General features: G+C 43.8%; 1 protein-coding gene across 1 annotated transcript in view; it reads right to left on the bottom strand.

The window, feature by feature from the left end:
* Positions 1 to 23,350, bottom strand: part of CCDC60 (coiled-coil domain containing 60) — a 164,238-nt gene extending 140,888 nt beyond the window's left edge. Inside the window, exon 1 of the mRNA XM_065903789.1 lies at positions 23,261 to 23,350. Coding sequence (XP_065759861.1) covers positions 23,261 to 23,350 — 90 coding nt within the window. The remainder of the gene's footprint in view (positions 1 to 23,260) is intronic.
* Between the last annotated feature and the right edge of the window lie 1,354 nt (positions 23,351 to 24,704).

The raw sequence follows: 24,704 nt of genomic DNA, 5'->3' as shown, positions 1-24,704 counted from the left end.
AAGGACTCATATACAGAACATATAGAGAGTTCTTACAAATCAGTAATAAAAAGGCAAATAAATCAATTTTTAAAAAGACAGGAAACTGAAACAGATACTTCACAAAGGAAGAAATCAAATGACCAACCAACATTTGAAAAGATGTTCAACAGTATTGTTCATCAGAGAACTGGAAATTAAAGCCACAGTGAGTCATCACTGTGCATCCCCTAGAACGGCTGCAACTGAAAAGACTAAGTTTTCATGAGGATGTGGAGCAACCGGAACTCCCATCCATGGCCAACAATGTGGAATGCTGGCAGCTTCGGATAAAATGAAACATACTGCTATTTTATGACCCCACAACTCCTAAGAGAATTTAGTGTACATGTATATTCACACAAAAAATATAAAAGAATGTCCAAATAGCTTTATACATGATAGTCCCAAGCTGAAAACACTGTATGTCCATCAAAGGGTAACACACGTATCAGTAAATTATAAATTCAAACAATGAAATATTACCCACTAATAAAAAAGAATAAGGCAAGTTGCACAGGTGTGGAAGTGAAAGTTGCTCGGTCGTGTCCAACTCTTTGTGACCCCATGGTCTATACAGTCCATGGAATTCTCCAGGCCAGAATGCTGGAGAGGGTAGCCTTTCCCTTCTCCAGGGGATCTTCCCAACGCAGGAATCAAACTGTGGTCTCCTGCATTGCAGGCAGAAACCCTGCACAGGTGTAATGGTGAGCAAAAGAGGTCACAGAACAGAACATACTCAATGACTTCACTATATGACATTCAAAAATGGGCAAATTAGTGAAGTGAAATGAAAGTTGCTCAGTCGTGTCCAACTCTTTGCAACCCCATGGACTATAGCGTCCATGGAATTCTCCAGGCCAGAATACTGGAGTGGGTAGCCTTTCCCTTCTCCAGGGATGAAAAAAAGGTGTAACAGTGGTTATTTCTGGGCTGAATCCAGGCAGTATTGATTAGGAAAAAACTTTAGAGAATATTGTTCCATGACAAGATGTCATGTCACCCATATCGACTAAGGGGTGATTATACAGATTTTATCTATTTGTAAAACTTAATTGAGTTGTAATTTAAAACAGTTTGTGCATGAAGTTCTACTGCAACTTAAAAAAAAAAAAAAAAAAACTAAGAAAAAAGACCCCTTTTGCTCTTTCTCACACTTCCTAGGGTCAACCCCAATGCCTTTCTTAAAACAAACATACATAAATAGGCAGATAGATAGATAGACACAGATATATAGACATTTAAATAATTATAATTCTAGTCATTCTTCATGTATGTTTGCCCAGGATAATCTTGATTTATACATGTGCCAGTGTAAATAATTACAGCATCCCCTTTCACCCTGATAAGTATCTATATTGTGAACAATAAATTACATAATCACACTCTGTACTGTACATAAAACAATCATCTCACCCTTCCCCCACCAAACAATATGTAACAGTCAGGTTTCTATGTCTATACATAAGGATTTACCTTACTTTTTGTGGCTATGTAATATTCTATGCTGCTGCTGCTGCTAAGTCACTTCAGTTGTTTCCGACTCTGTGCAACGCCATAGACGGCAGCCCACCAGGCTCCCCTGTCCCTGAGATTCTCCAGGCAAGAACACTGGAGTGGGTTGCCACTTCCTTCTCCAATGCATGAAAGTGAAAAGTGAAAGTGAAGTAGCTCAGTTGTATCCGACTCTTAGCGACCCCATGGACTGCAGCCTACCAGGCTCCTCTGTCCATGGGATTTTCCAGGCAAGAGTACTGGAGTGGGGTGCCATTGCCTTCTCTGACGTAATATTCTATAGGATGCATGTATCAGATTGGCCAAAAAACTCATTCAGGTCTTTCTGTAACATCTTATGGAAAAACCCAAACAAATTTTTTGGCGAACCCAACACATGACATTATTTGACTGCTGCTGATGAAGATTTTAGGTTGTCTAAAGTTTTAAAAATTACATGATCAATGCTGTTCCTCAGTGTGTGTGGTTCAGGTGTGGGTGACTTTGGTTCTCTGGGCTCCAGGTGTGGACAACACCCAAGTGGATAACTCAGATGGTTCATTTGAGAAAGAAAAGCTTTTCTTCTCCTGCTATTATGAAACCAGAGGAACTTCAGCCTGGAGCTGCTAATGGCCACTCTACACACAGTGGAGATTTCTTGCCTTAGGATGGAACCACCATAGATGTAAAGAGGAACAATGAACACAGCCAGGCGGATTCCCAATGACTTTATCTAAGCTCCTGGATGCTATAACTAAAGCCACATGCCCTAGAGTCTTCTATAATGTGACCCACTGATTCCTTTTTTTGTCTTTTTCTTTTTCTCTTCTATGAGTTTGTTTCTGTCAATAGAAATGGAAAGATTCCTAACAAATTATACCTGTGATAAGCATCTATCTATCTATCTACCTCCCCTTTATGGATTACAGCTTTGTTGTAGTGAAGGGGCTTGGGTAATTCAATGAAGCTATGAGCCATGTTGTACAGGGCCACCCAAGACAGATGGGCCTAGTGAAGAGTCCTGACAAAATGTGGCCCACCAGAGGAGGAAATGGGAAACCACTCCAGCATTATTGCCTGGAAAACCCCATCGACAGTATGAAAAGGAAAAAAAGATGTGACACTGGGAGATGAGTCCCCCAGGTCGTAAAATGTCCAATATGCTACTGGGGAAAAGTGGAGGGCAATTACTAATAGCTACAGAAAGAATGAAGCAGCTGAGCCAAAGTGGAAATGATGCTCACCTGTAGATGTGTCTGGTGGTGAAAGCAAAGTCCAATGCTGTAAAGAACAATATCGCATAGGAACCCAGAATGTTATGAATCAAGGTAAGCTGCATGGGATCAAGCAGGAGGTGGCAAGAGTGAACATCAACATTTTAAGAACCAGTGAACTAAAATGCATGGGAATGGGCAAATTTAATTCAGATAATCATTATATCTACTACTGTGGGCAAGAATCTCTTAGAAGAAACGGAGTAGCCCTCATAGTCAACAAAAAGAGTGTAAAATGCAGTACTTCCGTGCAATCTCAAAAATGACAGAATGATCTCAGTTCGTTTCCAAGGCAAATCATTCAACATCACAGTAATCCAAGTCTATGTCCCAACCACTGATGCCAAAGAATCTGAAGTTGATTGGTTCTATGAAGACCTACAAGACCTTCTAGGACTAACATACACATAGACAGACACACACAAAGATACCCTTTTCATCACAGGGGACTGGAATGCAAAAGTAGAAAGTCAAGAGATACGTGGAGAAATAGGCAAGTTGGTCTAGGAGTACAAAATGAAGCAGGGCAAAGGCTAACAGAGTTTTGTCATCAGAACACACTGGTCATAGCAAACACCTTCACTTAACAACACAAGAGATAGCTCTGCACATGGACATCACCAGATGGTCAATACTGAAATCAGATTGATTATGTTCTTTGCAGCTAAAGATGGAGAAGTTCTATACAGTCAGCAAAAACAAGACCTGGAGCTGACTGTGGCTCACATCATCAGCTCCTTATTGCAAAATTCAGGCTTAAATTGAAGAAAGTAGGGAAAACCACTAGGCCATTCAGGTATGACCTAAATCATAAATCAGGTATGACCTTATGATTATACAGTGGAGGTGATAAATAGATTCAAGGGATTAGATCTAGAAGATGGAGTGCCTAAAGAACTATGGAAAGAGGTTGGTAATATTGAACAAGAGGCAGTGACTAAAACCATTCCAAAGAAAAAGAAACACAAGAAGGCATAGTGGTGATCTGAGGAGGTTTTTACAAATAGCTGAGGAAAGAAGCATATTAAAAAGAGCATATTAAAAAGCAGAGACATTACTTTGCCAACAAAGGTTCAACAAAGGTCTGTCTAGTGAAAGCTATGGTGTTTCCAGTAGTCATGCATAGATATGAGTTCAGTTCAGTTCAGTTGCTCAGTTGTGTCCAACTCTTTGCGACCCATGGACTGTAGCATGCCAGGCCTCCCTGTCCATCACCAACTCCCAGAGTTTACTCAAACACATATCCATTGAGTCGGTGATGCCATCCAACCATCTCATCCTCTGTTGTCCCCTTCTCCTCCTGCCTTCTATCTTTCCCAGCATCACAGTCTTTTCCAATGAGTCAGTTCTTCGAATCAGGTGGCCAAAATATTGGAGTTTCAGTTTCAGCATCAGTCCTTCTGGTGAATATTCAGGGTTAATTTCCTTTAAAATTGACTGGTTTGATCTCCTTGCTGGCCAAAGGACTCTCAAGAGTCTTCTCCAATACCATAGTTCAAAAGCATCAATTCTTTGGTGCTCAGCTTTCTTTATAGTCCAACTCTCACATCCAAACATGACTACTGGAAAAACCATAGCTTTGACTAGATGAACTTTTGTTGGCAAAGTAATGTCTCTGCTTTTTAACATGCTGTCTACGTTGGTCATAACTTTTCTTCCAAGAAGCAAGGGTCTTTTAATTTCATGGCTGCAGTCACCATCTGCAGTGATTTTGGAGCCCCCCAAAATAAAGTCTGTCACTATTTCCATTGTTTCCCCATCTATTTGCCATGAATTGATGGAACCCGATACCCTGATCTTAGTTTTCTGAATGTTGAGTTTTAAGCCAACTTTTTCACTCTCCTTTTGCACTTTCATTAAGAGGCTCTTTAGTTCTTTGCTTTTGGCCGTTAAGTGTGGTGTCGTCTGCATATCTAAGGATGGATGTGAGAGTTGGACTGTAAAGAAAGCTGAGCACCTAAGAATTGATGCTTTTGAACCGTGGTGTTGGAGAAGACTCTTGAGAGTCCCTTGGCCAGCAAGGAGATCCAACCTGTCCATCCTAAAGTAAATCAGTCCTGAATATTCATTGGATGGACTGATGTTGAAGCTGAAACTCCAATACTTTGGCTACTTGATGTGAAGAACTGACTCACTGGAAAAGACCCTGATGCTAGGAAAGATAGAAGGCAGGAGGAGAAGGGGACAACAGAGGATGAGATGGTTGGATGGCATCACTGACTCAATGGACATGAGTTTGAGCAAGCTCTGGGAGTTGGTGCAGGACAGAAAAGTCTGGCGTGCTGCAATCCATGGGGTCACAAAGAGTCAGACACAGCTAAGCAACTGAACTGAGGAAAGAAGAGAAGCAAAAGGCAAGGGAGAAAGGGAAAAATACACCCAACTGAATGCAGAGTTCCAGAGAATAGCAGGGAGAGATATGAAGGTCTTCTTAAATGAACAAGGCAAAGAAACAGAGGAAAAGAATAGAATGGGAAAGACTAGAAGAAGGCTTTAAGAAAATTGGAGCTATCAAGGGAACATTTCACATAGGAATGCACTTTAAAGAACAGAAATGGTAAGGACATAACAGAAGCAGAGGAGATTTTTAAAAGGTAACAAGAATACACAGAACTGTACAAAAATGGTCTTAACGACCCAGATAACCACGATGGTGTGGTCATTCACATACAGCCAGACATCCTGGAGTGTGAGGTCAAGTGGGCCTTACAAAGTATAAAGTTAGTGGAGGTGATGGAATTTCAGCTGAGTTATTTCAATTCCTAAAAGATGACGCTGTTAAAGTGATACACGCAATATTACAGCAAATTTGGAAAACTCAGCAATGGCCACAGGACTGGAAATCAATTTTCATTCCAATCCCAAAGAAGGGCCATGCCAAAGAATGTTCAAACTACCATACGATTGCACTCATTTCACATGTTAGCAAGGTTATGTTCAAAATTCTTCAAGCTAGGCCTCAGCAACACGTGAACTGAGAAATTCCAGATGTACAGCTGAGTATGTAAAAGGCAGAGGAACCAGAGATCAAATTGCCAACAATTGCTGGATCATGGAATAAAGCAAGGGAATTCTAGAAAAAGATCTACTTCTGCTTCATTGACTCCACTAAAGCTTTTGACTGTGTGGATCATGACAAACTATGGAAAATTCTCAAAGAGATGGGAATACCAGACCACCTTACCTGTCTCCTGAGAAACAAACCTGTATGTGGGTCAAGAAGCAACAGTTAGAGCAGAATGTGGAGCAACTGACTGGTTCAAAATTGGGAAAGGAGTATGACAAGGCTGTATATCATCACCCTGCTTATTTAATGTCTATGCAGAGTACATCATGCGAAATGCTGGACTGGAAGACTCACAAGCTGGAATCAAGATTGCCAGGGAGAAATATCAACAACCTCAGATATGCAGATGATATCACTCTAATAGTACCGCCTCAAGAAGAGGAATGAGAGCCTTTTGACGAGGTGAAAGAGGAGAGTGAAGAAGATAGCTTGAAACTCAACATTCACAAAACTAAGATCACGGCATCTGGTTCCATCACTTCACAGCAAATAGAAGGGGTAAAAAGTGGAAGCAGTGATAGGTTTTATTTTCGTGGGCTTCAAAATCACTGTAGACAGTGACTGCAGCCATGAAATTAAAAGATGCTTGCTCCCTGGAAAGAACGTTATGACAAACCTAGACAGCATATTAAAAAGCAGAGATATCACTTTGCTGACAAAGGTCCGTGGAGTCAAAGCTATGGTTTTTCCAGTAGCCATGTACAGATGTGAGAGTTGGACTGTAAAGAAGGGTGAATGCCTAAGAATTGATGCTGTTGAATTGTGGTGATGGAGAAGACTCTTGAAAGTCCCTTGGAGACTCCTTGGAGCAAGGAGATCAAACCAGTCAACTCTAAAGGAAATCAACCCTGAATATTCATTGAAAGGACTAATGCTGAAGCTCCAATACTTTGGCCACTTGATGTGAAGAGCGGACTCATGGAAAAGACCCTGATGCTGAAAAAATTGAAGGCAAAAGGAGAAGGAGGAGGCAGAGGATGAGATGGTTAAACAGCATCGCCAACGCAATGGACAGTAATTTGAGCAAACTCCGAGAGACAGTGCAGGGCAGAGGAGAGTGCTGTGGTCCATGGGGTCACAAGAGCTGGATTCAACTCAGTGATTCATCAACATCATCATCTACCCACCTACTTATCTATCTTCAAGAATACATATGTGTGCATATGTATTCAAGAACATTTGTTCCCCAAAAGACATGTACAGAAAACATTCACAACAGCATTTTCATAATAATTCTATCCCCTTCTCCTCCAAAACTGCAGAACCCAAAAGTCCTTCAATGTGCAAATGGATAAATAAACTGTGGTATATTCACACATAAGAACACAATACAGCAACAGTGAGAATGAGCAAATGACAATTACACGTGAAAACATAAATGAATCTCGTAATAGACAAATGGAGCCAGATTCCAAAGTGTATGGACTGTATGATTGCATTTATACATACTGAAAAACAGGCAAAACATACTGATGGTGATAGATGTCAGGAAGATGATTACCATGGCGGGGGTTGGGGAGCTTGAGGGAGCTTGGGGGATTCTGGTAATGCTTTACATCTTGTTTTTGGTGAAGAAGAAAAATGGATCTTTCTTTTTTTTTTTTTTAATTTTTATTTTTCAGTGGGTTTTGTCATACATTGATATGAATCAGCCATAGAGTTACACGAATTCCCCATCCCGGTCTCCCATCCCACCTCCCTCTCCACCCGATTCCTCTGGATCTTCCCAGCCCAACAGGCCCGAGCACTTGACTCATGCCTCCCACCTGGGCTGGTGGTCTGTTTCACCACAGATAATATACATGCTGTTCTTTCGAAACATCCCACCCTCCCCTTCTCCCACAGAGTTCAAAAGTCTGTTCTGTACTTCTGCGTCTCTTCTTCTGCCCTGCATATAGGGCCATCGTTACCATCTTTCTAAATTCCGTATATATGTGTTAGTATGCTGTAATGTTCTTTATCTTTCTGGCTCACCTCACTCTGTATAATGGGCTCTAGTTTCATCCATCTCATTGGAACTGATTCAAATGAATTCTTTTTAAAGGCTGAGTAATATTCCATGGTGTATATGTACCACAGCTTCCTTATCCATTCATCTGCTGATGGGCATCTAGGTTGCTTCCATGTCCTGGCTATTATAAACAGTGCTGCGATGAACATTGGGGTGCACGTGTCTCTTTCAGATCTGGATTCCTCAGTGTGTATGCCCAGAAGTGGTATTGCTGGGTCATATGGCAGTTCTATTTCCAGTTTTTTAAGAAATCTCTACACTGTTTTCCATAATGGCTGTACTAGTTTGCATTCCCACCAACAGTGTAAGAGGGTTCCCTTTTCTCCACACCCTCTCCAGCATTTATTGCTTGTAGACTTTTGGATAGCAGCCATCCTGACTGGCGTGTAATGGTACCTCATTGTGGTTTTGATTTGGATTTCTCTGATAATGAGTGATGTGGAGCATCTTTTCATGTGTTTGTTAGCCATCTGTATGTCTTCTTTGGAGAAATGTCTGTTTAGTTCTTTGGCCCATTTTTTGATTGGGTCATTTATTTTTCTGGAATTGAGCTTCAGGAGTTGCTTGTATATTTTTGAGATTAATCCTTTGTCTGTTTCTTCGTTTGCTATTATTTTCTCCCAATCTGAGGGCTGTCTTTTCACCTTACTTATAGTTTCCTTTGTTGTGCAAAAGCTTTTAAGTTTCATTAGGTCCCATTTGTTTATTTTTGCTTTTATTTCCAATATTCTGGGAGGTGGGTCATAGAAGATCTTGCTGTGATTTATGTCAGAGAGTGTTTTGCCTATGTTCTCCTCTAGGAGTTTTATAGTTTCTGGTCTTACATTTAGATCTTTAATCCATTTTGAGTTTATTTTTGTGTATGGTGTTAGAAAGTGTTCTAGTTTCATTCTTTTACAAGTGGTTGACCAGTTTTCCCAGCACCACTTGTTAAAGAGATTGTCTTTTTTCCATTGTATATCCTTGCCTCCTTTGTCAAAGATAAGGTGTCCATAGGTTCGTGGATTTATCTCTGGGCTTTCTATTCTGTTCCATTGATCTATATTTCTGTCTCTGTGCCAGTACCATACTGTCTTGATGACTGTGGCTTTGTAGTAGAGTCTGAAGTCAGGCAGGTTGATTCCTCCAGTTCCAAGAATGGATCTTTCAACCACGTAAAAACTCAGCAAACTGTACACATATCTATATACATTTCTCTATGTATACCTCAAGAAAAGAATTTTAAGGCATTTGAGTGAGAATAAAATGATTTAGAAAAAAAATCTTATCGTGTAAAAGGCTTCAGAACACACAGGTGAATGTGAGAAATTGCAAAACTGTTCCTGATGCAAGGTATTTCAGTGGTGAGAGGCCAGTTTTCAGGCCTCTGCTATAAACCCAAAGTGTATTTCTCATTTGCATTTCCAAAAATTTACCCTCTGTACAGATATAGGAATCCACTGAAAAACAGACAAGGAACCAACAGAGGAGGAAACCCTGAAGGCAACTCTGGGGAAAGGTGACCACAGTGTATGTACCTGAAGATTGGCATTGTATTGGGAAGGAAGAGAATCCTGGTCACATTCCTCACTAGACTTTAAACAGAAATGTTCTAAAGACTTGGTGCAAGAGTGATATGTGCTCGTGGCCAAGGTCTCTAGAAACAAACATGGCGCTAGAAAGGTGGGTAAGGCTAGAAAATGAAATATTGAATGAAATGAAGGAAATGGGAATGAATGAACTAAATGAATATTAAATAGCAACTATGAATGAAATAAGAATGAATAACTATGCATAGTTCAAATAACAAAGCAATGGGTGCAGTCCCTAAGGAAAACCTGACCTCCACAGAGCTTCAGTGTACTCAGGTATTCAAAAGGATTTCACCAAAGATGGCAAGGAGACCACATCCCCAGAAGTAAAGAGACTTCTAGAATATTGACAGAAAACCTAAAGGCAAGGAGTGGAAATTTTAAAAAATACCGAAAGCAATTTTTGTTGTTGTTGCTATTTTGGTCATGCTGCACGGCTGGTAGGATCTTAGTTCCCTGACCAGGGATCAAACTCACGCCCTCAGCAGTGAAAGCGTGGAGTCCTAACCACTGGCCTGCCAGGGAATTCCAGCAACACGTTTTAAATCGGATTTGTATTGTTCAGAGCGAGTAGATGTACAAGGAGATAACAGGTCCTCTCTTTGCAGAAGATGCTGTAGGAATTCCGTCAACACACATTTATCACCTGCCTTCCGTGAGGCTGGCACATAATAGGTGTGCTGCAAATGGTGGCTGTACATACTGAATACAAAGATTAATGATGGCCCCTTGTCGATGGCCCTCTCTGTTAGTGGTGGTGCAGACCTGTGAGCAGGTGTGTGATGAGGGCTCTGACTGCGGCACCCCTCACAACTGAGGAGAAAGGAGACAAGGGAGGTCAGAGGAACCTTCCTGAGTGGAAGACCTGCCTGACAGCAACTAGGAGGAGAGTGCAGAGGGTCAGACCACGTCTCAGTTCGGCACCTACATCTGGCCAGCCCTCTCTCAGAGGGAGACTCCTGGGGACTATCTTTATTTCCACTTTGCACTTGAGAAAACTGAGGCTTAGAATGGAAAGTGGTGACGTGCCTCAGGTCATACAGCTGGGCAACAGCAGAACCAGGGCTCATCTGACAGAAAATGTTACATCGTGTTCTCTGGCTGTGGGCAGAAAGCTGCCGAAACGCCCTTCAAGGTTTCTCAAAGACTCTCTGATTTTGGGTGGCGAGTCCCCGTCTTCAGAGTTTCTGGGAAAAGCATTGGTCTGGGTTATACTGCCTCCTGAACACAAGAGAAGAATGCTTTGGCTTTGGTTCCAGGGCTCTGACATCTACCTCTCCTTGAATACAAAGCCCCAGTCTGAGTGCCTCGTGACCCTGGCAGAATCAGAGGCAGCGGCCGCGGTGCATTCACGTTCTGCACACAGCTGTGCCATGTCTGCCTTGAACCTGCTGAGCCTTTGTGGTATCTACTCTTTTTTCTTTTTTTAAATTCATTTGGGGCCAACAATATGCTTTGTTAAGAACCAGGCTTTGTAAAATGAAGAAATTAGCTGCAATAACATTGTGTGGTCTATATTAATGAGTTGTAACTCGATATCAAGTTCATTATCAAAACAAACCTCTCATTTGCCTGAAGGCTTATGGCTCTGTGTCTAGCTGGAAAAGCAAGCCTCCCTTTGTGAAGGCAGGAAAAACAAACCTTCAGAAAGTGGCCATTTATGCTGAAAATGCCCCCGACACACCCTTCACCGAAACTGCATGAATTGTGGTCCTGTCATTTACGGCTGGAGACACCCTTGTGCTCTTTTGCTTTGGGCTTAAAACACTACCTGGACTGCTCTGCTCTGCTATCAATCTTACCTAACGATCTATTTACCTAAAGTACACAATCACAGACCAGCCTCCCATTACAATCTAGGGTAGATGAAAGAACATTAATGAAACCAAGAGCCTGCAGGACTGGATGGCTTGGCAGTTGGTCTGAACGGTTCCCTCCCCTCGGTGTCCAAGTGGCCAGGCTGTCCTGGGTTTTTTCCTTTTTTAATAGATGAAATTGCTATAATAATTAAAGAAGCTAAAAGGAAGCACAGGAGGAGCTAGCAAATACTGTTAGGCTTCATGATGCAAAGGGGAGACGGGTGGGGAGAGAGAGCAGAGAGGAAGGAGGGTGGGTGGAGGATGGAGCGAGAGGAGACCGACAGCACACAGCCTCCAAACCTGCGGTGGAGTGAAAACTGCTCTCTGTGGAGTGTGACATGTTCTGACTCTCCCTGAATCAGGGCTGGGGTTGCTTAGAGGGTGTCTGACCTCTGACCAACCTCCCCACCTACTTCATTAAGGCCCCTACCTCGGGCTAAATTCAGGTCCTTTAGGTGCCCAAAGAGGCTCTCTTCCTTCATAGGCAGGCAAGGTCTAATTTCCTTTCAAGACAGTTTGCAGTAGGACCAGGTTCTAACAATAAAAAGGAAGAAAAGGGGCCACTTTGTTTTGTGAGGAACCGTGAGATGGATGCATTTGAAGAGACTTCTGTGGACACCGTGACATCCCCCCCGCCCAGGATGCTCCCGTAATGTCTGATGAGCTCAGAAGGGCTTCTGCAATGGGGAGGTTGCGGGCTGGGGGAGCACAGTTCAGACCTAAATTTGGGGGCTTGAAAGTGAAGCCAAGTCTCCATCTCAGCAAATAAAAGAGTAGCAGCTCTGGGCCCCATGCAGAGAGGGGAAAACAAAATGGGACTTTGGAGCCAGACTGGTCTGGTTTTGAGTCCTCAGCTTCTCCATCACACAAGTTCCTTTCTGTGTCTGAGCCTCAGTTTTCTCAGCTATAAAATGGAGGGGACAACACCTTCATCATGGGGTTGTCATAAAGCCTCAAGTAAGACAAATTTACAAATATAAATCACTTGGTACATTCTGAATCCTCAATAAATGGTAGGATAACAAGTAAAATAGGTTGTAGGACAGTACAGACTGGAGAAGGCAAGAGCACCCCACTCCAGTACTCTTGCCTGGAAAATCGCATGGACAGAGGAGCCTGGTAGGCTGCGGTCCATGGGGTCGCTAAGAGTCAGACACGACTGAGTGACTTCACTTTCACTTTTCACTTTCATGCATTGGAGAAGGAAATGGCAACCCACTCCAGTGTTCTTGCCTGGAGAATCCCAGGGGCAGGGGAGCCTGGTGGGCTGCCTTTTATGGGGTCCGACAGAGTCGGACATGACTGAAGTGACTTAGCAGCAGCAGCAGTACAGACTGTCCTTGTATGGATCCCTGTATGGATCCAAGATGCCATAGACATCAGACTCCAAAAGAAGGTGAGAAAGACCACCTGGAAGGCATTTTTGAGGTAGCGGCAGGAGCACATGGGACTCTCCATTTGTATCCCCATGCTGAGAATATAAAAACAGAGAGGGGAGAGGGAAAGAGATTTGTGCAGTGATTTGACAGCAGCTGCTGGGACACTTTGAGTCATGAACCCAAAGGGAGGAGGAGGCTGCATCCTTCAGCTCAAATCAAATGAGAGACCAGCCACTGTGATGCTCAAGGGCATAAAATGTGACCCCTGCAGGTGGGGGCTGGTGAGCTGGTCTCTGATACCCTCGGGGAAAACCCAGAGGACAGAAGCAGGCTGGGTTGTGCTTCTGGGGCAGGGCAGCAAGGTGGAGGGTAGTTCTCTTAGCCTCTGTTTCCTCGCCTGCAAAGTGCGGTAAATATTGCCTACCTCTCAGTGTTGTGGAGTGAATGGGATTGGTCAATTCATCAGAGAGGAGACACAGGTAGCTTAAGGTCACAGAGCAGATGAGCAACAGTGGAAGCAGGACTCAGGCCCTGGAGTGATCTGTGGCCCAGGTGCTAAGTCAATCACCCCTGACAAGGGTTTGTCTGGCCAGACTAGGAAACTCAAGAATTAATCCTTTTACTGAGACAATTAAATCTCAAGCCCTGGAGCTGCACAAAAAAGGGAACAAGCAGGGTTATTTGTTGGTTTGAGTCAGGGAGGGAAAAGGTGAGAAGACTGGTCAGGGTTAAAGAATCATCAGGCTGCCCATGCTAGCTCCCATGATCCTGCAGAATGCTCCTCCACAACCACCACGTTCATTTCCTACGAGAATGCCAGATTCATGTTCTCAGATTCCTTGGTATCCGCCTGCTTCCTGAGTTTTAAGAGAACTTTTTAAGAAGGTCTAAAAATACCAGAGAAGCAGTTTGACTAGCAGAGGATGGGATCAGCCAATAAGCAAGAGCAACACAGGTGACAACCATGTGCTAACTGCCGCTTGGGCATTTGCTTCAGGGACCCTTGGAAACAATACATTTCAGTCATGTTACCCTTTTGGCTGCCATTTCCTGAACGTATAAAAAACGATCAGCACGAGAGTCATCATCTCTGGAAATGTCAGTATTTATATGTTTTAATGTTTGATATTTTGGGGAGCCAATGGCTTCAATCCCCAAGTGGAAATAAGGAGAGAGAGCATTCAGTGAGCACCTGCCAGTGGCTTTCCTTAGCATTATCTCATTGATCCTCCCAACAACCCTACAAAGCCAGAGCTGTTATTATTTCTGTATGTGAGGTAAAAGTTACTGAGACACAGAGAGCAACTTGCCCCCAGTCATACACATAGCAAATGTCAGAATGTTATCTCTATGGGGCACCCAGTATGTGCTGGGGATGTACCGGTGCATAAAACACCCATGGCCTTTGTCTAAGTGAAATTTACAGTTACCCTGGGGGATGTGATGCCTCGCTTGCCATGTAGAGCTATCCTTGGTCCTGAGAATACAGACTATTCTCATACTGAACTTAAATCCTGCAACAGGCACTGTACTAGGCTCTGGGGGTAGACTTGTGAGCAAGGCAGAGTCCTTTCCCTTCAATGAGCTCCAAGTCTACTGGTGGGACCAGACAAATTAACAGGCAATTATGATGTGGGGTTATTTTTTCCTTTAGGTAGAAAATAAAAAATTCAGCAGGTCAGAGCTTGGATTTAGACTAAATCCATTTAACTAGATATTTATCCAAATTATTCAAACCAATTAAACTGTTTATGGTGATCAACATCTCAGCCACACACACCCCAGAACCTCATTCCTCATTAGCTGGGCCTGTCTTCCTTGCCATTTTATCTAGCAGGTCTTGACAGTGTACTGACCCAGCATCAAAATATGCCTTTCTTAGAAATGTGACTCTAATTAGAAATGGCTGATAAACCTTCATTGAAATGAGCACTATTCAGAAAGATGCATCTAAGCCACAAACAGGGGTTCCCCCCACCCTCGCCCCTCCTTGTCCCCAGCTGTGCTTCTCTTCCAGAAAAGTTCACTGGCATATTTTAGCAAGAGCTCAAGAAAATGCAAATATCCTTGTCTGTGGTCACGGGGCACAGTCACATTCTTGTTTACATCACCTACAGCTAAAATTGGCACTTTCCTTTTTCTGCTGGAGACTTCCTGAATATACTCTTTAAAAATGCGACTGACAGATGCTCCTTTTAGAGAGATACTTGTCCACTGTTCCTTCTTACTGCAGGCAACCAGGCTGATCTTAAGAACATAGAATCTCTCTAGTTAGTTGGTCCTGGACAAATACTATCACTTACGTGTCTGGGTATCTCTAGGCAAGTTACAAAATCTCTCCAAGCCTCAGCTTTCTTATCTCTACAAATAGGAGTAATGATAGCATCTGCCCCATGGGACTAAGGAGCTAACTTTAATAAAATATGCAGAACACAGCAGTGGCATAATAGATGCTTAATAAGTGGTAGCCATTATTTGCTCTCTGGAGTCATATGGCAAGGAGGATACCCCCAGACTGTGAGGTTAGGGTTCTTGGTTCTGCATATGAATATGAAGAAACTACAGAGGTGAAGTGATTTGCCCAAGATCATACAGCTATGTAGCAGAGAGAGATCATACTCCAAACTGACCTCCTAATTCCCAGCAAGGGCCACACCCATTGCACCACTGTTTAGAACCCTGGAAACATCTTGCTGTGGAAAACTACAGTTTTTTTGTGGGGAGGAGAGGAAGGGGAGAAAGTTCTACAAGGAGGAAGAAGATGGAAGGTACAGCACCTTTGAAATTCAGTGTGACTTCCAAGTAGACCAAGTAATGAAAGATGGAGCTGGAAAAGTCGGTGGAGACCAGATCATGCAGAGCCTTTTAAACCTTATTAAAGATAATCATCTTCATTTTGAGGGCCATTAATTGTTTTAACCAGGGAAATGGCAATATCACACTTGTAATGAAAGAGGATGGGTTGGAAGAAGGTCAGATTGAAGGTAAAGGGGGCAGTTGGGAGGCTGGTGGAATAGTCCAGGCTAGAGATGGAGATGAGGGCTTCCTGGATCAGGTAGTGACCTTGGGGAAGGAGGCAGTGTCCACAGAGTGCCCCCCCTGAGGCAGCTGATTGAACATAAGAGACGATGAAGAGGGAGAAAGCAAAGATGAAGCTCAGGTTTCTGTCTGAACAACTGGGTACACAATGGCATCATTTATTTAAATGGGGAATGTTTCACCATTCAGCTGGGGAAAGGTACTCAGGACTTGGGTGGTCCTGCACTGCCATGGTTCTCAACCCAAGATGACTTTGGTCCCCAGAGGACATTTGGTAATATCAACGCATTTGTGGTTGTCACAATTGGCATCTAATGGCTAGAGACCAGGGGAGCTGCTCAACATCCTACAATGCACAGGGCAACACATCGGCCCCAAATGTCAATAGAGTCAAGGTTGAGAAACCCTGTGCTGCTGAAAATCATAGTCTTAAAGGAAGTAAAACATTAGAACTTTTCAGTTATTGAAAGATTTAATGGGAACTCGTGGAGCTAAGTCCTCCCTAATTTGAAAACCCCCAGGATAGAAACTTGGGTAACTTCATGCGTGGAGAAGAGCATGGAAAGATTTACCTACCGGAGCTCTGTGGAACAGCCTTTTGTCCAACAGGGCATCAAGATAGAACCTGTTCCTTGGGGGGATAATAGCAACAAACTCCACCTCAACCTGATGCATTAGAAAATAAGAAAATCCAGCCATGATTCAGTGTCTTATATCATAAGTCCACATCCAGCCAACACTGAAGATGCAGGTCAGATGGCTTTACTGCACCTTTCTTCCCATGATAGAACTTGCTTCTGTCTCCAACTCTAATATATATTTCACCTTTCTTTTTGACTTATTTGCCATTTTGATTCATGGTTACTTATGCATTTTCTCTCCAACAGAACTGTGGATTTCCTGAGAGAAGCCCCCAAGACTGATTCATATTAATGCATCCCAAACACCTGTCACACATATTTAATAGACATCTCAGAGGGTCACACTGATCCTGTACCAGCCTACAATGGGGCATTACTTTCCATTCTTTCTGCCACTGAGCTGTAGCCAGCCATGGACCCCTTGAAGCCCCTGACAACACTGAACCCATTCCAGAAATCATCCCAACTGTATAATCTTCCCACTTAGTGAAATCCAGAAATCCCAAAGCACTTCCACGCTTGCAGGAAGATCTAACAGAGCTAACTTTTGAGTTATTAAATACAACTGCCGACTGCATAAATTCCAACTTAGACAGAAACACATTCGATCAAAATTGAGCCTGCAAGAAATTTTTTCAGCAGAGTTTGAAAACAGGAATTCAGAAGGGAAAATGCCACCATCTCATGATAGAAGGTATCCCAATACTGGTGATTATGATTTTGAATTTAACTGTCAAAAAGGTCTCTGAGAAAAATATGTTATTTGTTCAGTCCAAGAAAGGTTTAATTGGCTTCTGTCAGATTTTATGTAAGTGCTACTTGCCACTGAACCCCACGTGGATTTTGCAGCTTTTGAACTGAACAGATGACGGCTGAGTCTTTATAGGCTGCAGGAATGCTGAAAAGGGGTCAAGGATAGGTCTCTTTCTATGGTTGTGCAAAGGTTTGTCTAATCAGAGATTGATTCTTTAAGTCCCCCCCATCCTCCACTCTCCAAATGATGAAAACAGAAGGGAGTCAAAGGAATATAGAGAGTCCACTATCTTGGATCTCTTTTCATCTGACTCCCTATATTTTTTCAGTTTCTGGAAGGTGGTCCCACGTGATTGTCTTTTTTCACTTCTAGGTATCCTCAACACCTAGAATCACACTTAGCACATATCTGGAGTTCAGTAAATAGTAGCTGAATGAATGTTTCCCTTGATGACCTCCCCCTTATCCTGACCTCCTCAGCCCTTCAGTGGATTCTGTGCTGTTTTTTAAAGTACCACTACGGACAAAGGCCCTTGACATCCCTAAACAGCTGTGGTACAGGCTAAGAGCTGTCTCTCTCTGTTTTTTTTTTAGGTTACTGTATTGCTTGGGACCCCCAATATCTGATTTTTTGTGAAGTCATTTGTGCTAGTTATTGCTGATCAGTCAACCTGATCCCCATCTCCAATACTTTCACCTCTCTCTTGCTCCTGCTTTTCCACACTCAGGATAGATACACACTTTCCCAGTCATTCTTTTTTTCCCCACCCCCAGCCAATCTTGCAATTAATAAAAGACAGGTGACAGTACCCTAGCAGATGAGACATAAGAGGAAACATGCTGGGAATTTTCCTGGAAAGCCTTTGTTTGCCTCACTAAAGAGACAAAAATAGTCCTTACCATTCATTTTATCATCTTTCTACTGGAATATGAATGTAATGGGTGGAGATGAGGCAGCCATTCTATGACCATGAGGGAAAAGGACCTGTCAGTCTTAACATTAACCGTTCCTCCTTGAACCAATGCCAGTGGGCAAATACCTTCAGACTTCTCACATAAGAAAAATAAATTCACATTTGTTTAGGTCACTGCTTTTGAGTTTTTCTCTTACTTGCAGCCAAGAATGATCCTAATTGATAGATAAGGTTTTCTTTTTTTTAAAACCTGCTTCTGTCTCTCCATAGTATTCAAACATGAATCATAAGACTGGGTTGAAAGTTAAAACCAAGGGATTTAAATCATGCTCAAGGGCACTCCCTTTCCTACAACTAGGATTTTTTAACTGGGTCATGCATTTCTGCCATCAGGATGAACTCTCTCCTGCAAGGCATCTCATCCTTCACAAAATTATGCTGATATTATTGCTGTTCAGTCACTAAGTTGTGTTCACGCATTATTGTATTTAATCCTTTCAAAAGATCTACATGGTAGACCCTGTTATTATTCAGGCCATTTCACAGAACCTCATATAAGGGTCAAAGAGCGGATTCGAACCCACCTTGTTTGATTTCAAAGGCAGAGAACTTACCTTGTCACTAAGCTTGCATCATATCAACTAGACTCTTTGATGTGTTTCTTCTACCGCTCCCCTCCTATCCCCACCCTCACCCCTCCATGCTCAGCAGCTGCTTCTTCGCGGATGAGACAAAGAACTTACTTCATTTTGTCCAGCATAAAGAAAGTGCCTATCGTTCTTCCCATGTCAGAAGGTAATGAACACATGCCCTCCCGACACCCTGATTTATCATGGAGGGAGCCGACTGTCACATGGGTCTGCAATTAGACACAGCCATATTTACTGAGGCAAGCGTCACCAGTCCAGAGCTTCAGGGCAGAAAGAAAACAAAACAAAGCAACAACTCGAATTCTGCAACTGTCTCGATGCAGTAACAATGGAGCCAGAAGAATCCCTTAGGGAGAGAAAAGGACTCATTGCTATCTTCCTGGCCTAAAAGTGATGATAAAAATGAAGGTGCAACTGGTTGGGATTTTTTTAGACCTGAACCTCAAGTGGTCTTCAGATCTCTTATTTATTTTATTTTTCAGGGTAATCACTGATTCAGGGCAGGGGGCATAGTCTCCATGATTAGAGACTAGAGAAATTACCGAGTGACAAGTCCACTTCCAACAAAGACCAGTGACTCACCACGTTACCACTTCAGGTCACAATTTCTCTTATCTGAACAAAGAGGAAAATCGCTTCATGTTTGCAGTGGAAATGTATTATGCTGGAGTCAAGGTTTCTCTTGCTGGAGGAAACCTGTGCTTGTCTGATTTCAGATAGCCCGACTGGATGGTGGGCTGAACTTCTACGAGCTGCCCTGGGCAACTCCATCCTTACCGCTGGAGTGGATGGTAGTGGGTGCGGGACGGTGATGCTCAGGCCAAGGTCGTCTTCTTAGATGGGACTGTATATAGCTTGCCTCTATCTCCCTGAATCTGCCAACTTACCTCTCAGCAGAGAACTAGACCCTGGGGCTCTTCAAGCCTCAGTCTATTCAGGTGCAAAGTGGGGGTGGGGGCTGGGGGGGTGTAATAACTACACTTCTATCACAGAGTCAATTAAAAGATTAAGCAACAGTGTCATAATGGCTAACATTTCCTAGTATTTACTCTGCGCCAGGCCCTGTTTTAAGAGCTTTACCCATATTAATTCATCTAATCCCCACAAAACCCTATGAGACCGGAACACTTTTAGCTGGATTTCCTCTATTCTAAGATGTGCATTTTCTTTCCTCATTTCAGCATCTCTGAAACTGGGGTACTTCTTATAATTGAAAGTAGGGCACAGTTTAGTCAGTGAGTTTTGTTTCTTGTTGGCACACGCAGAAAATGGTCATGCCTTTTGAAATGGAAGACGCCTTAGATCAAATACAAGCTGCCCATTTCACAGAGGAGGAAACTGAGGCACAGAGAGGCACTGATTTGTTCAAGGACCCACAACATAGTTGAGTGTCAGAGTTGGGGTCTGAACCCATGTCGTTTGCTGAAGAATCTGATCTTTTAACCACAAAGCTAGGATTCACTGAAGCACCCAGTCTAGCTCCTGCCTGTTTCAGGGTCTGCCCAAACTAAGGATGCTTCTTTCCCTTCTGCCACCCAGAGACAGAGCTTCTATCAAGGATTCCATGCCTTTATATAGTTTTGCCAAATGCCCTCCCTACATTTCCATTCCAGAACATGGAGAGGGTGTCTGAAGTGCCCTTCTCTGTTCCAGTCTCTTCCAAGGAAGAAAATGTGGACCCGTGGTAATCTACATATGCTCTGCTCCCTCCCTCCCCCATGGCTAATCCCATTAAACTTCTCTTTGCTTCCTTGAGAAACAAAGGGACAAGGGACAAGGAACTCCTGAAACAGATTAGGGCACCTGATTTAGGGCAGGCTAGAAGGCTTCCTCTGGAGAGGGCAGTGGCACCCCACTCCAGTACACTTGCCTGGAGAATCCCATGGATGGAGGAGCCTGATGGGCTATGGTCCACGGGGTCGCTGAGTCGGACACGACTGAGAGACTTCACTTTCATGCATTGGAGAAGGAAATGGCAACCCACTCCAGTGTTCTTGCCTGGAGAGTCCCAGGGATGGGGGAACCTGGTGGGCTGCCGAATATGGGGTCGCACAGAGTTGGACACGACTGAAGTGACTTAGCAGCAGCAGCAGCAGCAGGTTTCCTCAACAAGACATTCAAGCAGAGGATTTGCATACATTATTCACACTCCCTCCCTCCGCTGAAAAATCTACAGGAAGATGCTGTGCAGAGAAAAGTCCTATTGTAACATTAGTTATAATAAAGCAACTTCCAACCCTGTGAGAAGAAAAATGGCCAGAGGGCTTCAGGACACTTTCGGGAGTCGCCGCCAGGTGTCACCCATTACACCAGCACACGGCAGGAAGTGGCATTCCCATTAAGCCCAGCTGGTCTCACCTTCCTCCCCTGAGAAGCCAGATTCTTCCTCAAATCACGCCTCACTGGACACCTGACTGCCTGGCATTTGTTGTGGTTTAGTGGTCTAGTCGCTAGGTCACATCTGACTCTTTGCAACCCCATGGACTACAGCCTGCCAGGCTCCTCTGTCCATGGGATTTTCCAGGCAAGAATACTGGAGCGGGTTGCCATTTCCTTCTCTAGCAGATCTTCCTGACCCAGGGATTGAACCTGTGTCTCCTATATTGGCAGGGTGATTCTTTACCACTGAGCCACCAGGGAAGCAATCAATGCTTTACAGTAGCTCTAAAAAGTTGAAATTTCTAAAGGCATAATACTTCATATGTCAGCCAGGGACACCCTAGGGTCTTCATTATCTCCTAGACAGTGTGGTGTGGACAGCAGGATTTCTGTGGCTTTGTGCCTGAGGTCTTGTTTATCCAACAGATGCCTGGAAGCCTGCTTCCCTGCTCTTGACCTTCCAGAATCCTATCTATGCTCCTCTCAAGACAGAGATGGTCTTTTCAACCTCTGCATCCTCCTCCACTTTCCCCAATGTCTCTAACCCAAGATGGAAAACTTGGTTACATGACCCCTTCCTTCTCCAATCTCTCTCTCTTTCTCTTACACACACACAAGCCTGAATTACCTGTCCTCTGCATTCCCACTACACCCAATGATACATCCCTGCGATACCATTTATCACATTGCATCACAATGAACTGTTTCTTATCTCTTTCACTTCCTACCCCAACATACACACTACAGATTGAGAATATTTTTTAGGCAAGTTTTAAATTTTACAAGAGCAGGTATTCAGCACACAAGAGAAATGCAACATGTTCACTAAATGAATGAAACAACCATGTTAACGAAAATCTAGGAAGTGCTGTTCTTCAACTTTGGACATACCAGAGCATGCTCACAGCAATCCCAAGAGGAGGTCCTATGATATCCCCATTTTACAGACAGGCAACACCGGAGCAGTAAAGTTCTGTAACTTGCTCAAGGTCACAGGGTTGCAAAGAGGCAGATCCGGGGTTAAAGTCAGGCTAGTTGGGTCCACTGGCCATGCGCTCACACTCAGCGCTGATTCTGAAATATCTACTTCCTTCCCTTCCCTCATTGCTATGCTGGGAAGTTCATTCCCAGAGGGGGTTGCTATGCATAAAACCCATTTCCGTGTAGCATTTTGAAACCAGAGGAGACACTGGTGAAGACTGCATATTTCAGAGGGCACTCAATAAGAGGGCTGAGCAATGAAGGCTGCACAGAGCTGTGTCAATCCTTAGAAAGTAGGAGCTCAGGAAAGCTTTGGATCACCACATAAGCGCGGGTGAGTTTTAAACTCCCTTCTGTGCCTTGACTTTTCCCAAAGCCCTCCTTCCTGGGGCAGCACCTTGAGCCACAAGATATACCACTGTGGGTGGACCACAGAGCCAGTAATAGGCTTTGTTCCCCTCCCACTGTTCACCTACCTTGGCCAAGGTAGGGGTAAACATGCGTATTTTTAAGCATGGGTGTGCAGATACAATAACAAAGACACATTTAACACAGACATAACTGGCCTGTCCAGTTCTGATCATTAAAAACCAGAAACAATTTGACACCCAGCACTAAACACATACTTATTTTTGATTTGTCTTTCAAACCAGCAACAGTATTTCTTGTCCCATACATACATGATCAAGTGTTGGCATCACCCTAAACAATTTCCATATCTTACTGAGTCCTCACACTGTTTCTGCCTACTTGATGTTCCTGTTCTCATTTCATAGACAGGAGCAAATAAAGCCTCAGAGATGCTAAGCAACTCATCTCAATAGCTGGGGAGACGTCAAGTCAGGCTTCAAACCCCAAAGTTTGACACTCTGTAGTCCCTCCACAAAGAGAGAGGATGTGCACGTACCCTGAGCACAGCGGATCTCTGAAAATAATTTCTGCGATGGCAAACCTACAATTCATCTTAATTTTTTCCTGATGTTCTACAGTGTCACTGCCGATTTATTCCATCATTTTGGAATTACTAGCTAATAGGATGGCCCAGCTCCCCGTTCTGGCTGGCATTTTCATTCTTCACGAGTAACCAACCACTGATAGCAACAGGGATGTGTCACAATTTAATTACACCCTGACTGTTCTTTCTCCTGATGTCCCTGGTTGGTCTGGAGGCTAATTCCTAATTTTTGTCTTGAAAACACGACTGCTTTCACAAAGAGACAAGAGACTCACCTGTGTTAGGAAAGCTGAGGCAAAAAAGGGCAAGAGGGCCCCGGAGGCAGGGGCACTCTGCATCTTCTTGGTGACTGGTACCTTGGTCATCTTGGAAATCCTTCAGGCTAAACTGTGTCCAGCAGGGAACGTTTTTGTTTTTTCCCCCCAGAATCTTCTGCGTCAGCAGTCACTGGTGTCAAGGGCTCTCCAACAATTTCTCCTTGACTCACAGGTTCTAATGAGACTCCAGACAGGTTTCTGACCGGGTAGGAATTGGAAAAGCAAGTCTTCCTGGGTTTCCTACCAACAGGATAAGGAAGCTGCCACGGGGTGAAATCAGGCAAGCCCCGCACTCACTTTTAAGAAAGTCACAAACTTTTATGTTTTTCTCCCGTTTGGGAAGGGTACAGCTTTGTCTTCTAGAAACAAAAATAAAATATGAAACTAAAAAAATAAAACTTCGCTGAAGAAGTCTGAGGGGGGCCCATGGAGTGGTCCCCGGAAATCCATTTTTAGGATTGCAGCCGCCGGCCGAGATGGAGCTAAAGCCACCGCCTATAACTGCCGGGCCCGGGCCCACGCGGTCGCCTGGCAACGGCGCGCCCCGAGGAGGGTTTCCTATTGGCTGGGATCAATAGGGGCGGGGTCGCGAGCTCGCCCAGGCCGCTGGGCCCCTGGCTGGCAGCTGGCGGCTAGCCAGGGAGCCACGTTCTCCAAACTTTGATTTTTTCTTTCAGGCCTGAAGACCTTGACCCTTTCTCTTCGTCTAACTACAAGCGTCTCTTTCCTTCCAAACTCTGCCCTGTCCTGCCACAATTCCCTAGTGCCTTGGGTTGGGTAGATCTATGTGGCCTTGAGCCCCTCAATTATTTTACCGTGAGATTTCTCTGTTTTATTCACCTAACAACCATTCCTACTCATCTTTCAAATCCCTCATAGACACAACACATACACACACACACACACACACAAATGTATACATGTATATGTTATGTGTGCATGACGTTCAGTTCAGTTCAGTTGCTCAGTCATGTCCGACTCTTTGCGACCCCATGGACTGCCGCCCGCCAGGCCTCCCTGTCCATCACCACCTCCCGGAGCTTGCTTACACGCACAGTGCATTGAGTTGGGATGCCATCCAACTATCTCATCCTCTGTCGTCCCCTTCTCCTCTTGACTTCAATCTTTCCCACCATCAGGGTCTTTTCCAATGAGTCGGTTCTTCACATCAGGTGGCCAAAGTATTGGAGTTTCAGCTTCAGCATCAGGCCTTCCAACGAATATTCAGGACTGATTTCCTTTAGGATGGACTGGTTGGCTCTCCTTGCAGTCCAAGGGGGACTCTTAAGAGTCTTCTCTAACACCACAGTTCAAAAGCATCAATTCTTTGAGCTCAGCTTTCTTTATATTTCAACTCTCACATCCATACCTGACTGCTTGATGAGCTTTGTTGTTGGATCTT

Source organism: Muntiacus reevesi, chromosome 13 (genome assembly GCF_963930625.1).
Source record: "Muntiacus reevesi chromosome 13, mMunRee1.1, whole genome shotgun sequence".
Taxonomy (NCBI): Eukaryota; Metazoa; Chordata; class Mammalia; order Artiodactyla; family Cervidae; genus Muntiacus; species Muntiacus reevesi.
The sequence above is the reverse complement of the archived record's forward strand: the minus strand, read 5'-3'. Positions and strand labels throughout refer to the sequence as shown.